Source organism: Haliotis asinina, chromosome 1, assembly GCF_037392515.1.
Source record: "Haliotis asinina isolate JCU_RB_2024 chromosome 1, JCU_Hal_asi_v2, whole genome shotgun sequence".
Classification (NCBI taxonomy): Eukaryota; Metazoa; Mollusca; class Gastropoda; order Lepetellida; family Haliotidae; genus Haliotis; species Haliotis asinina.
The window spans coordinates 29,696,874-29,712,820 of NC_090280.1; the positions used below are offsets into that span (position 1 = coordinate 29,696,874).

Sequence of the window (15,947 nt, forward strand, 5' to 3'; positions counted from 1 at the left end):
TGTACAAATTAACGTTAACATTGCAGTAACCTGCCCTGATTGATTTGGGCGCATTTGGTGCAGAGAACGAAAACAGGTACGTGTTACAACAAACATCCAACAAACATGGCTGCTTGTTTTCTATTACATTCAAGCAACAGAGACCCTGAACGCAAGCGTTTCACATCTTTAATTTCTCCTGCTATTCCGTGGATACCTTTTGATATAGCAAACGGATTTAGCTTTAATGGAGTTTGATCAAGAGTATCAAGAAGTAGGTGTCAAGTGGACATTTCGATTTTTTGTTTGGGGTTTGGTATTCCATACTAAGTGGTAATGATTCGTCATCCGAGCTCCCCACCCACCACGGAGTATCACAAGGACAATGCTAAAGACAAGCGGATCTCCAGCTTGCAGCACCAAGGATACCCGGATGATATACTCCAGCAGAAAAATTAAAAGATTAATAGTTCCACCAGATTGGCCCATGAGCCACCGCCTTCTGGGCATACGACTCTACGCAGAAACATACATAAAATGATGGGTTTGAAATAACAATTTCAAAATAGCCAAGCATGAAAAATCAAATCAACAGTTTTATAAATTTTGAGCATTACATAGTTGTAGCTCAGGGCTTGGCGTGAACAGTCGATTGATAGAACTGGGCCCATTCTATCACCCGTCTAGGTGAAGTAAGGGCCGAAGTGGTGTGTTGAGCAATAAGAGCAAAATGGTTCAGCCTCCTACTGCCCTCAACCACCAGACTACCGTCCTCCACCGACACGGGACGCAACCCACAGCAAACAGGTTGCCCAATTTAGTCGCCTCTTACGACAAGCAATGGGGTGCTGTGGACACATTCTGGCCCGAGTCCACATGGGTGCCAGACATCATACGAAGCTTGACGTCTTGTAACATGATTCAATATGTGAGATGAGAGACATGCTTTGGTATACTGTGAGTGAGTGAGTGAGTGAGTGAGTGAGTGAGTGAGTGAGTGAGTGAGTGAGTGAGTGAGTGAGTGGGTGGGTGGGTGGGTGGGTGAGTGAGTGAGTGAGTGAGTGAGTGAGTTGTGTTTTACGCTACACTCAGCAATATCCCAGCTATATGGCGGGACTCATGTATGTAATCGAGTCCAGTGATCAACATCAGGAGGATAGATCTACGTAATTGGGACCGATGACAAGTGTGACTCAAGTTAAAGAGTCTGAAAATCCTTTTAGTCGCCGCTTACGACAAGCAAGGGTTACTGAAGATCAATTCGAACACCGATCTTCACGCGTCCATACAATTGCAATTGAACATTGTTTCACAATAAACATCACTGTCTCCTAACCCGAGGAAACAATATTCACCTAGTCTCTGAAATATAACCATGTATCGACTTGACAGGAGCGCCTCCTTAAAAATTTTTAGTACCCTGAATGTTTCATAATTCTTTACTTGTTACTTCCATTCCGTACGCTACACCATCTCTATTCATAGCTTGAAAATACTCTAGATATTCGGTGCATCGAGATATTGTTATACACTCATACTGAAAACCTTACAGATTTTCTGTTATTCATACATTTTCTGCATATTTTCCTTCACGTCCGTAGAAAATTAAAGACATCTTTTTTCTCTTTTTGAAGCATTAGTGTTGCATGCAGAGTTACACATTACGACATATACTGTTTATCTACAGTCACGACTTGCCAGGCCATCCTGATAAGCTGTGTGTATCTTGAACGAGGAGACTACCTACTTGCCAAATCCAGCCTAAGACAATTGCCTCGATCGAGACCAGAGTGATGTATGTTACGAGTAAGTCTACACGCCAAAAGCCATGGTATCAGTGCAGAACATAGAGAAAGGTGGACGCGCACTGTTCAATGGTTCAATGGTTCAGGATCAATGGCCAATATAACGTCACTTGTACGATAAAGAAATGCCTTGTGTCAACTCTTCTTCGTGAAATCACACACTGTGCCTGTAATAAAAACCTTCATTACCTTTAAACGCCATTGGTTAGATACTGTCCTCGACTGACATTACATTTACCCGTGAAGATCCGGGAGAGAATTCATCTTCAATAATCCATGCTTGTCATAAAAGGCGACTAACGGGATCGGGTGGTCAGGCTGGCTGACAGACCTGACAGATATCATCATATTCCAATGATACACGAGGTTTGACGCTTATGATATTGATCACTGGATTGTCTAGACTCGATTAATTACAGACCGCTGCCGTGTAGCTGGAATACTGCAGAGTACGACATTAAACAACAAACCAACCACATTGCATTCCAGTACGGCAAGGCGACCAGCTGACACTTACTACAACTGCTAAAGGTATATAACAATCTTAGAAGGCTAGTGAACTTTTGTGTTTAACCTCGCGTGTCTCCCCAACTTCAAAATGAACACTATGCGAGGCATAAATTCTCACTATTTAAAAAGACGTCGGACAATCCAACCTTGATAGCTGTGTGCAGTGTCTACAGACAGGTTAACAGATGGTCGTTTTCCCACGTACAGGCATACAATCGCTCTATATATAAGCTTATATATAACACAAGTTTATTTTCTGAAAATGATATTCCTCGGGCAGGTGGTGCACATTCTGCTGCTGGGGCACACGGTGCTGTCGGACACGACCGTCACCATCTACAACGAATGGCGTTCCCAAGGAGGTAGAGTCCATTATGAGATCGACAGGTGGAACAAACACAATGGACTGGACCGACTCAGTCTCATCCCTCATTGTAAATCTCTTGGAACTCCGCCTGGACGTTGGCTGAACAGAGACATAAATGACCATTTCTTTGAAAATGTAAGTACATCACTTTGGACAAGCCTCTATCTGTTAGACTATTTGAGGGAACTGGTCCTCGTCAGTTAGTAAGAAGTGTGTCCTTGAGACCGGACAAAAACGAAATGAATCTTTACAAGAATATACGGCTGCTACCGATTGCGATCACAGCGCTTAAATCACCATTTATTTTCTATGTTGCCAAACAAGGGGCCAAAAGAGACCTGAACCAGTTCTTGTCAACGGAACAAAGCTGTTTACTAAAGGTACCATTCTGCACCAACCACTCTTCGTGTTTACACTGAAATCTACGTCTACACGTGTCTTGCCATCTTTTATTTGGAAATCGGAAACTCTAACGTTCACACAAAGTTAATGTGAGACCATATTAAAGACACAGTGTCACACATGCATGACAATGTCAAACATTTGTATTATCGATAATTGAAACTTCGAAACGAACAGCTTCCAGACAGAGAACACTTGCCATATAAGGAATGTAAAGAATTGTCCCGTCCATCGAGAACTGTCGGTGTTGTCAGTGTTTGTCGAACTGGTATCAATTACAAGTTGTACGTGGGATATTCGTAGGATATCTTATTTTCCGGGGATTCTATGGTAGTTTACCCAAATGCTGGTGGTATTATTGTGGTGAAACGTATTAATTATGCCTTTACACGCAAGTGGAATGACGACTTCCGGCCTATCAACTAATCAGTATTCTCAACCTTGATCTGACTCTGAGAGGTGGAAACATCTCCATATCACTTGTCATTTTGTATTTTGAATTCTAAAACACTTTACAGTCCATATAAAGGCATTTCTTTTATATCATGGTGTTTATACAGTTTTCCCTTCACAAAATAAGTAGACACAGGTATAAATACCTTCATAGAGTGAGTAATTCAGTTTATATTTAACGTCACATCGGCAATATTGCAGCCATATCGTGACGGGAACATTCTTGACATACAAAAGGAATATATGTCTATTATTAAAAACAAACTGTCGAGGAAGGACAATAAAACCACCAGAATATCAAAGTTAAAATTAAAACTAGCGTGGAAAGTTAATACTAATAGCACTATATGGACAGTACAATATAAACCCTGGGTATTGAAAGTAGATCGCCATACTAGAAACATACCTGCACAGATAAGATTGTTTAACATACTGTTAGCTTTATCGTTCAAATGTGCAATCCCACATGTAACCTCAAGATATTCCAACATAATCAACTTAACGAAGCAATATTGTAGCTGTCCTGTGATTTAGTGATTTTGAAAACCGATTGGCAAATTCCCTCTTAAATATAAACCTTATCTGAATTCTGAATTATCTTCATAAAGTGAAAAGGCCCATCACAGGTGAACGTGCATAAGCATTGAGTGATATGACAAAACCAGTGTTCAGTGTTGGAATGTAATTTAAATTCAAGAATTTGTAATACATTATTTACATTTACCTTGGCTAGTGGCCCGAGAATCCAAGTCACCGAGGGTATCCGAAACCCAGCTATGCTGAAGACCACGCACTGCAGTCGAAAATCTGGAAGACTTACATGGCACAGAGGAATGGTTACGGCAGCGGTGTTGATAACTTGGTCTGGGAAATCAGTGGTGAGATGAATAACATGACAGTTTATTTGTCTCCACTGAGATGCATTTTATACTTCACTGCAAGTATAGCAATGTTTATAAGCCTTGTAAATTACGAAAAATGCGATATCTGTATATACGTTTGTTTTAGTGATGGAGTGAGGTTAATTTTACACCGCTTTCAGCAATATTACAATATTACTGCAATTTCACTATGGGGGAAAATGGGTTTCATTGTATCAATCAATGTGTGTGTGCGTGCGTGCGTGCGGGCGGGCGTGCGGGCGTTCGTGTGTGTGTGTGTGTGTGTTGGTGGGGGGGGGGGGGGAGGGGAGGGAGTCCAATCCAAGATTTTCAGTTATGCAAGACTTTATAGTTAAATATACAGTTTCAAATTATGTCATACTGGTAGGTTTATTCCGGAACGTTGGACAAACTGAGAAATATAACTACATGAATGTTGAGGGTTTTTTCGGGTACAGCAAGTATAACTGCAAACTGCACTGTATCAAATACCTTTTTGCCTTTTCAAAAACAGCCCATCTCAAGCGCAGTAATAAACTTCGTTCTATTTTGCTAACTCTACACCTGGTTGATGTTGAAGGAATATTGTTTCAATCAGGTACACATTGGCCCAAGTGGATGGACAGATCTCAACATCAGGGCCAGTTTCCAAACAACCTGGACGCTGCATCAGAGTTTGTGTCGCTGATGGTTCAGAGTGCCAAGGACTACACAAATGGACACATCCCACACATATTTGAAGTCATCAACGAACCAAATACTGACTGGCAATTCCTGTCTGACCAGACTGTTGTTGATTTCCACCGCATCGTTGCCCAAAAGCTGAAGTCACGCTTTGGGATGAAGGTCGGAGGTCCCACATATTCTGGATACCGCCTTCAGATGGGCGATATGGACAATTTCCGTTTGTGGAAGAAAACGGCCGAGTTTTTGGACATGTCTTTGGATCATCTGGACTTCTTCTCATTCCATGCTTACAATGAACTGCGAGTTTCTGGGGGAAATCACATCTTCACTGGCTTCAACGAGGCTCGATTCGTTGCTGCGGTTGACATGATAGAAAATTATTCGCATATCAAGAAGGGTAAAAATGTTCCCATCATTATCAGTGAGTATGGAAGGGATCGAGTTATGGGCATAGACAAATGGTCCCCCAGTGGCTTGATAGATTTTGCAACCATATACCAACCAAATGGGTACATGTTCACCTTCCTTAACCTTAGAGAGTTTATAGATAGGGCCATTGTGTTTATATTGTCCAATGAACAACGTCCTGGACACAACAGCCTCAACTGGTCCTTGTTTACTCAGAATGGTCAAGAGACTGAAATGACCAAATTCTTCAAGTTCTGGAACTACATGTATAATAATCAGAAGTTCCTTAGGGTCACCAGCCAGTACTCGGGATGGCAGAGACAGGTTGCTTCCCTGGCTCTGGCTGATCCAAACAACAATGAGATGACGATCCTTCTCCACAACTATGGCACATCATCACAGAAGGTCAGCCTGGATTTTAAGAACGGGTGGATTAATCCAACATCTGGTGAATCAACTTGTATTCAGTATGAAAAAGGTAAGCCAGCAATGCATTCGAATGTCCATTTTTCCACCAGCGGGACGGTTAGCCTCCCTGAGGAATCTACCTGCTTATATAAGTTCAAAACTAGCTACAACTTCGGAGGCGTGAGGACCAACAATGAAAACACATACTATGGCAAGAACATGATAATCCCCATCAGCAACGGCCAGGCACAGACCACAATCAGTGTACCAAGCTCTGGCTACCATTCTGCGCTGTTGAGAGTTGGGGTGACTCGCAATAAGAACACAAATGGCAAACCACTCAGTGTCACGTTCAATGGGTTCAAACTACCATCCACATACATGCTGTTCGATACTGATAGCCCTGACGCTAAAACGCAGTGGCAGGTTTGGGAGTTCTGGGTTCCTGAAGGTCGGGTACAGTCAATAAACACTGTCTCCATGACATTTGCTGGGAACGGAGGACACGTGACGTCTGTGGCACTGGTCGCAGGGAAACTTCAATAAAACATTTATCATATCCGTGTAGCTTTTGTTTATATATATATCGTAAAAGGTTGGACCCGTACTGAAGCCGTTGAAGTATATATATATATATGAGCGATCCAGTTTGTGTCCATGCTAGTAGAGACGTGTGAAGAACCAGGCTGGAAATGGTCTTTACCTTGTTGTAAGAGCTGACTGATCGTGTGAACAGGCTCACTTACAAGGTTGGCCACATTTTCGCATCCGAAGACCGATGTTCATGCCTTTAGGATATCTGGTCCAGATTCGACTAACTACACAGCGCCGCCATATATCTGGAACAGTGTTAAAACTAAACTCATCCACACATTGGTGGTGAAGTTCACACGGTCTCCAGTATGGTGGAGTGGTCGGGTAGCCTAGTGGTTAAACCGTCCGCTCGCCACGTTCGATTCCCCACGTGGGTACAATGTGTGAAGCCCATTTCAGGTATCCTCGGTGTGATGTTCTTGGAATATTGCTTCAGAATTCCCTCCCTCATTCTCCTGCTAGTACCCAGCTTAAAATTATACACAAAATCGGAGATGTAATTTATGGAATATTTAGAAATGGTGCGAATCCTGAGACATGCTACAGATTGTGACCAGTTGTATATAATCTCCACTTTCCACTGTTATTCGTGCAGCCCTCAAATTTACACAGCTGAAAATAGGACGTAGTTCATGAACATTTCATGCTCGAAGCACAGTCCAAGGGTTCACTGACTTGCTTATATAGATATATAGATATGTTTCGAGTCTGGATTTAAACAGAGAGAAAGTGTCACAGTCTTTAATGTGTGTTGGGTTCCACTCAGTCGCGGTTGCAAATGAAAAGGATCTATGTCCATAGGAAACTGTTTTGGTAACTGGGGAAGTCAGCAAATGTTTGGACTCTGATCTCAAAGATCGAGCCGGGATGTATGGTACGATACAGCCACGGAGATACTCGAGAGCATCCCCCGACAGACACTGGTACACGAATCCTATTCAGCACAGGGTCTTATAGCTTATCCTTTGTTGTACCGGAAGCCAGTGAAGGGTGCGAAGGACAGGGGATATGTGTTCATACGTCCTAAAACAAGACACGATCCTGGCAGCCGCGTTGTCGAAATATGCCCGATATGTCGAAAGAACCCACTTCGGCCGAACTGGGCATTCAGTAGGATGCGTAACAGGATTTCCATAAAATCAGGCAAAACAGAAAATATACGAATAGCTGCTGAAAGCAATAGATCAAACTATACAAGGCAATTAGGTCGCTCGGCCAGGTATGACGACGGAAAGCCAACTAACCTAGCATGAAATGCATGCACTGCCTAATGGCACAAGGGGTCATCTCAAAGATGTTTTTGTCTCATCTATCGATTAAGATTTTCCGTGCCTTTCTTTCATGAATGTATGTTAAGATATGTAAAAGAGTATGATACCTGATACCCACAGAAAAGCATCGTTTTAAATGTCTCAAAATATATAGGTGGCATGACCACCCGAAGATCGACAGGACTGGATATTGTTATATATGTTAGCGCATGCCGTGTACTTCCTTACTTGAATTCCCCTATAGGATTATCATATCTTAGCTGATATCTCTATCCCTCAGTCCGACCATCGTCCTGTTTCTCTTTACAGCAGTAGTGAGCTCAGTGGTAGCTACATCCTTCATAGTTTCAGCATTAAAGTTAATATTGTTACGTCAGCTATACGTTATAATGAAGATAAGTCTAATTTCAAAATTTAAAATTGAATTGAATGTTATCACATACCAATTTGCATAAAGTCATGTCCTTTTCCAAATAAGTCGCACTAATCTCTTCTCAGTAAAGCCCTTTTTCGCGTTTCTTATCTCCCCACCACTCGAACTGTAGTTAGGTCGAACTTAGTTTAACAGATGTGTTATACTTTCAAATATCAGCTACATAAATTGTAGAGATAAACGGGGGAAAATAGGGTTGGTGTTTTTTATTTCCGACAGTAATTTAGTGGTTAAAGAGCTCACTCGTCACGCCAAAGACCCAGGAATTTCTGCACACTGGCACAACGTGAGAAGCTCATTTCTGGTGTCCCCCGCCGTGATGTTGCTGAAATATTTCTAAAAACGGCGTAAAGCCATACTCAGTCAAACACTGTGCAGTGTGCATGCTGAATGCGCCAGTTAAAATGGGAAAAGTATGCACATCAAAGTATTATTTCTGTTCATATCCATATCTCAGTGTGTGAATCACTTGAGCCATGCGTCACCAAGATACCCGCCCACTGAGAGATCAAAAGGTTGTTACCCGTATGCAAAGTACACGTGATTAACATGGTGCTCGTGCATGCATTATTATAACACTTGCATGGAGAATTATTAGGATGCATGGACTTCTAATTGATAAAAGACTCTTTGATTCCCCACTTGGGTACAGTGTGTGAAGCCTGTTTCTGGTATCCCCCGCCGTGATATTGCTGGGTTATTGTAGACCTAAACTCGCTCATTCACACCCACAGCTGAAAATCAAGTCGTTGTTTCTCAACTATTCACGCTATATTTTTGTTTTCGAAATATCTGTATCAATTCACATTGGGGAGCATGTCTGTTTATATCTATTACACAACTTTACTTCCCTTTATGACACTTAACGGACTACCAAGGTGATGAGGTTAAATGAACATCTGCATTAAAAGTACATACCGACTCAAATATATTCATTATAGCGATTGCCTGTTGCAGCTCTTGCGTTAGCGATTGTCTATTGCAGCATGCTATTGCGATAGCGATTCCGTATGACACCATACTGTTGCGATAGGTGGATTTACACCATCACTTCAGCTGTTAGGAATTTAGACACATCTAGCCAGAAATTAAAAGTGCATATATGCTACGCTTAAAATCAGTGGAAAGTTTAAATTTGTTGTGAATATTTTAGGATTTTTCTACCCTCTCAGGAGGGCATAATTTTACATTACCTTAACCCCTCTCGATGATACAGTCTAGGCATGTAATAAAGCTGTTCTTTTGTATGGCTATTTTGACCCTTCGGGTATTCCATACATTCATTGTCAGGTAACAGTTTAAGGAATTCTACCTAATTCTAGAGAATGCTCTCTAATAGAGTTCCAACAGGAGTTGTGGAAGGTAGTTGACATATCCAACCAATCAAAAAGCACGTTACATTTGGAACATCCTCATTTTTTGTAGACCGAAGGCCATGTCACTCCAAAGAGATAGCTCAGTGGTTTCATGTAAGTCACCTGTTGGAAAGCCGAACTTCACATGCGCTAAATACCTACTGTATCTATCCCTTGTATATGTTTTTTCCAACCCAGTAAAAAGTAATAATTTCTTTACCTTAGCTTAAACGCCATCCCTGTGTCAACGCGAATGTGTCGACGGGAACAAAATTGTTTCGTCTGTCCCAACCTCTTTGATCGGCAATGCAATGACTGATCTTGTTGGCAATGCAGCAGTCAACACACCTGTGACGCCACTTCTTATTCCATACACTGATTACATAGTTAGCACTAGAACTTACATCCGTCGTCCGATGCAGAGAAAGTGGGACACCCAAGTACGTATTAATAAGGTTTATGCAATAAAGCCATTTGTTGGTTACATCTAGCTCAACTAGCTCAAAATTGTTTCTTCTGTCCAAAACTCTTTGATCGGTAATGCAATGGCTGATCTTATTTAATTATTGCATTTTTAGAAAAAAAACAAAAATTGTTAACTGATTTATAAGTAGTCAAATATCTTAAGATTAGAAGTTTAAATTAGTAACTTCTATAGATTGTCAGTAGCTGTATCCTCAAAGGGGGTTAAATTACCATAAAATTATTGCCCTCCTAAGATGGTACGTAAGTGCAAAAACATCCCTCGTAAATTCAAACTTTCCATGTTCTTAATCGTAGCGTATATGCATTGTTATAATCTATGGATGACTGTATCTAAATTGCTAACAGCTGAAGCTCATGGGGTAAATCCATCTAGGGTCCATGCAGGAAGCAAATGTGCCAGAGACCATGGTGACCTACCTTCAGTTGCTAGCAGTCTGTAGCCTCATTTTACATTGTGTAGTTATTTCTGGTTAAATGTTTTGGTTAAAGATTTAGTTGATAGTTTTATATGGCTATCTGTGATACACTAGTGGTGTTACTGTTTGTCGTCAGCTGGGTTTTAGTTTCTAATTTTCGTGATTTCGTGATAATTTTCTAATTGTTCTCATGATATGAAATATTGCCGATGTGACGATGAATATTGACTCACTCAATCCAACAATATATACACACTGCCTGTAGTGTTCTCGAGATATTAACTCTATCGCGATCATATTAAATCATACTCGAATTCCGTTTTCAAGTAAAACAGATATTTAAATTAACTTTGTCCTAGTATCTCCCGTCTCTTTTGGAATAGGGGTGGTGGGGTAGCCTAGTGATTAGAAACGTGGAAGACACCGATTCGATATTATACAATGTTTACAATTATTACAATGTGTGAAGCAAATTTCCGGTGTCCCCCGTCGTGTTATCGCCAGAAAATCTTTAAAATTGACATGAGAGCAAACTCACTCACTCACTCACTCACTCACTCACTCACTCAAATCAGATCATTGTTTTCCATAATTCATTTCACACATCCATACCATCTCTCTAGACTCAGGCTGCAGTCGGTGTAATCAATATCATCCCACACACAGGTACTTAAACGACAAGAATCATGCCTTGTGAAAAATCGATAATCAGAAATGAGACTAAGAAACAACATGGTGAAACATTGGGCAGTTACTAAGAACTAGATCCGAAACCCTGGACCTCTCGTGTGTGAGCACTTTGCATGTAGCGACTCTATAACCTTTGGAATCCAATGCCTCAGATGAGCTTGGAAAATCTTCCAGTTTTCCAATAGGAGATATGCACATAGTAAATGCCCTGTCAAGCCTTCAAGGGTGGTTCAGGTCCCGTCTCGTTAAGACGAAGAGTAGTGACGGCGCCCTGAAACTCGCAGATCGCCTAACGATCCGTGGACGCACCAAGTTCCTTCTCTAATGTTCACATCTTCTTCCCCTGGCTCAAATGACACACAACTGGTACCGTGTCACATGGATGAGGTGATGATGATGTTCAAGGGCAAATATTAGGTATTGTCGTCTCAGCCTTGTCGTATCCTTCATCTCTTGGATGACTAGGTCATCTGGTCAACGTGGAGTCTTCAGTACGTTAAAAAGAGTGTATTTTCCGTGACTTGAGTTGCTATTTATTATTACAGCGGTAGTTGTAATTGAGTCACAATATTTAAGGTTTTAGTGTTAGTTATTATAGGTCACATTTCCTACTGAGAATTATTTTAGCGGCACGCCTTTAAGGCAGTACTTTGGAGTTATCTGCACTTGGTTTTCTATTTGTTGACTTTCTGTAAGTGGTCGAAAGACCTTGAAACTATGACAGTATATATAAATGCTAGTTGCCGTGTTGAACATGGACACGGACACACATTACTGGAGTATACATCATCAATTGCTGCCAATGCTTGATCTCCATAGCCGCCGTCAGACCGCTCGCGATGTGACATTCTTCGTAACTGTTTCCCTGTCGCACTAAGACTTTGGTGAGTTTGCTATATATTTTGTGACCCATTGCCTTAGATTTTGTCTCATTTGTATTGTATTTGAAATCGGTATTGTGAAACTGACATGTGACTTTGAATAACTTGTTCTCTTTGCTTAATAATACAAAATTGTAATGCTTTTGTTTTGTCTTTGTTTCTTACACCTTTTGTCACAGCAAATATTTAACTGTAACAAGTGATACTGACGGTTTAACCCAATTTCTATCAATCAAACCCCACAAACGCTGTCAATACGCCATCATGCAGAGGTTGTAAGTTAGAGACATGTTCAGCAATTTCTGTGGTCGTCAAATGCGTCTATACACTCCAGCATGCGTTGGAGATTAGTTGATAAAAGTTATAGGGTCAAAGAACGTTACAAATACGTTACATTATATGTCGACTTAGGACCAACTTAGAAGTAACGTGTGAAAACGATTGCATAATTTACCTATAACGTATGCCCCCCGTATGCAGGACGTATACGTTGGCATGTGCCGAAAATTCTGAGCATGCACTTTCCAATGACCTCACCATACTACGATGCATGCCATTGTGATTTAGCGTGCGTTAAACTTTTACAAAATTTACCCACAACTGACTCGACGTACGCCAACTTACGTGCCAATGTTTCCATACACCGGCATACGCTGTCTTAAATCAGCATAGTGTGACAGGGCGCAAATGTAACATCAGTAATGAAGACATGAAGCTGGAGGAGGCCAGGACATTTGTTAATCACGTAGCGGAGATGTGAGATGCTGGATACTTGAGGATGCATGAACTGTAACCGCCATACAGTATACATCCACAAGATTTCTGTGCATGAGGAAACAGACAATTACTTACCAAAGACAGTACCTTGATCTGCACCTATTGTGATCAACACAAGAGAATCAGGTCAGTATATGATCCGCCCATTACATATGTCTGGCAAATATAGCCAAATGGTCAGAGAAAACATGCATGAGTATTCACCTCACTTGGAGAGCAAAAGGGTTTGTTGCCTCTGATGTGAAGATTTAGATACTTGTGAATTTTGAATCCAACTCTGAACGTCGGTGAAAAACGTTTGCTATGAGACTGTATGGAAATTTGTCAAGTATTTAGTTCAGAAAAACGTAAAGCAGGTTATGGCAGAGAATATGTTTACCCTTATCTCCGTGGCAGGAATAACAGGACCGAAGTAGGGAACTGTTTATAGAAACCCTTAAGAGATTGAAGTGCCTCTTTTTGCTTGTCCACACAAAGCTTCATTACTGACCTTGTTTCAAGGTGGAATTATACGAAATATAATGTATCGGACATTATTGTTCTTTTTTTCAGGAACTTCTACATGTATTATTTAGACTACGATATAAGTTATGGTGACAAGCAAAGACATAATGTCCGTTTGGATCCACAAAGAGTCTAGTTATCGATTTTTCTTAACCAGTCCTCGTCAAAGGTGTATAGTGAGTTATTTAATGATTACAATTTACAATCACGTTGTTGATATTTTAGTGAGTGTGTTAAAATTTATAGTTACATCGGCAATATTTCTGCCATATTGTGACTCAAAACGGTATGAATTACCAATTAACAAATGACAGTAAAAAAACTACATTATCACAGAAAACTAAAAATAACAAGTACACTGTAACTTTAAAAATAGACAAATAGTACAGACAATGTAATATACAAACGGGCTGTAGCTCACGAGCAACTGAAGGTAGATCATCATAGTGGGACCATATGGAATTACAATATTTTTGCTACCACAGATGGATTTACATTACCCCTTGAGATCAATATAGCCATAAACTAAAAACATATATTCTACGATTGATAGAGCAGAGAGTGGGACTTAAGGACAATAATTGATGATATTTCAGGCGCATCGTGACCCAAAAAATACATTATAATGGTATATTTTTAAAATCTGTCACTACAGGGCAGTAACAAAACTAGAATGTTATAGTTAGAGATATAAATTAATCGTGTAACCTAAAAGTATATATTTATATAAAAAAAACAAATAGGCTACAGTTTACCAGCAACTGATGGCAGATCAGCATACGAGGGGCCATGGCGACTTTCACTACAACGGCTACTTACAGGCACCTATCCTTACAGGCACGGGTGACTGTACTGAGATTTAGTCATTTGTTAAAAGAACAAATATTCTACGTTTAAAACAATTTGATAGACCGAGCGGAATTTGAGCCTGACCACGTGATCCCGTTAGTCGTCTCGTGCGACAAGCATGGGTTGCTGAAGACCAGTTCTAACACAGATCTTTATGGATATGATGCTTGAGAGGATGGCTCTGTTTAGACAGAGACACGTTTCCGTACCACTTACGTTATCTTCTCCTATCTCAAACATGGTTTGAATATTTCCTGCGGACTATCACTTGCTACCTTCCCACGTAGACCACAACCTGATGTCACACATGATGTCATTGATGATGTAAACCTTCATCCACTAACTGATATTAGAAGAATACGCCCTTGAATGGCTCTTCATCAGAATGAAACGACATTTAAGTTATTGTCAATGTATTTTATTTTCAGTGGCCCCAAAGCCACAGTCACCATGGCTACCTAGACCCTACGTCTCCAGGACCACGCGCTCCAGTCAAAAACGTGGTCGTGGTATGTGCAGCAACTCAGTAACAATGGGAACAACATCGCTAACATTGTCTGGAACATAGAAGGTATGAGGCGTTATTAAACTCTTTTAGAGAGCTTGTGCCACTGTCATTGGATCTACAATTTCTTGTCGACTACCCAAGAACAGCTGTTTTCACAGCAGAAGCTATATTACCAACTCTTAAATATATTAAAAATATCGTAAATATAAATATTTATAATATAATATTTGTTGAACGGCAAAGATCCTCCTTTTCCATTACTTGTGAATCACTGTCAAGAACATCCCGATAGACTGTGTTTAGTATTCCATCACAAGGGATACCTGTTTCAAATCAAGCAATTCACTTTCTTATTTACTCAATCATTTTATTATCACGGGCTTCTGGTGTCTGGCATACGTAAGTCCCAAAACATTCGAGGTAACTATTGTTCTACCAAACTTTTAACCGTAGTATATTTGTTGTTTTTGATAATAACAAAAGATCAATACAATGGCCAGTGCCTGAAGGGATCGTGTAAATCCAGCAAATGTCCAACAGTACTTAAGTCCTAAGGGACCCAAGTATGGTGATCTACCTTCAGTTTTTGGCGATCTATATGTTTTTTATGTTCTAATGCATTGTATTTATTGTGCATGCAAAATATTTACCATCAATATACGACTAAAATGTTGCTAGGATGATGCTAGAAATTTTTAACTCAATCCCTCACCCCTTACATTATCTCTTCTCATACATGTTTCTGTCACGTAGTGGTAAAGTCTCACTTGTCATGCTGAAGACCCTTGTTCAGTTCCGTACATGGGTATAATGCATGAAGGCCAATTTTGGCCATGATTTTGATGGAAAATTCCTAAAAATAGAACAAAACCAAACTCATTCGTTTATGTTTCAGGTAGACACTGGCCCGACTGGATAGATAAGTTTCATCATCATGGTGGATTCCCAAACAATGTTGACGCTGCTTCAGAGTTTGTGTCAATGATGGTTCAGAGTGCCAAGGACTACACTTCCCCACATATTTGAGGTCATCACAGAACCTGACTGGTACGAAGATACTACTGACCCACAAACGAATATAGACTTCACAGGGCCGTGGCCGACAAGCTGAAATCAAGATTTGGAATGAAAGGTGCCGGACCATTCCGAAGCTCGTCTGGTTGCTTCTCTTGACATGGTGGAGAATTATTCCCATATCAAGAATGGAAAGAACGTTCAGCTAGTGAACACTGAATTTGGATTAGGCGTGTCAGGAGTTCCAGCCGGTTTTGAAAATGGACTAA

The 15,947-nt window shown here is 40.6% G+C and overlaps 1 protein-coding gene across 1 annotated transcript; it reads left to right on the plus strand.

Moving 5' to 3' along the window:
* Positions 1-2,505: 2,505 nt before the first annotated feature.
* Positions 2,506-6,461, plus strand: LOC137278363 (beta-porphyranase A-like). The gene is made up of 3 exons (XM_067810656.1): positions 2,506-2,796; positions 4,250-4,394; positions 4,996-6,461. Exons 1-3 carry the CDS (start codon positions 2,557-2,559, stop codon positions 6,444-6,446), a joined length of 1,836 nt encoding a protein of 611 aa, XP_067666757.1. The 5' UTR covers positions 2,506-2,556; the 3' UTR covers positions 6,447-6,461.
* The last annotated feature ends 9,486 nt before the right edge of the window (positions 6,462-15,947 follow it).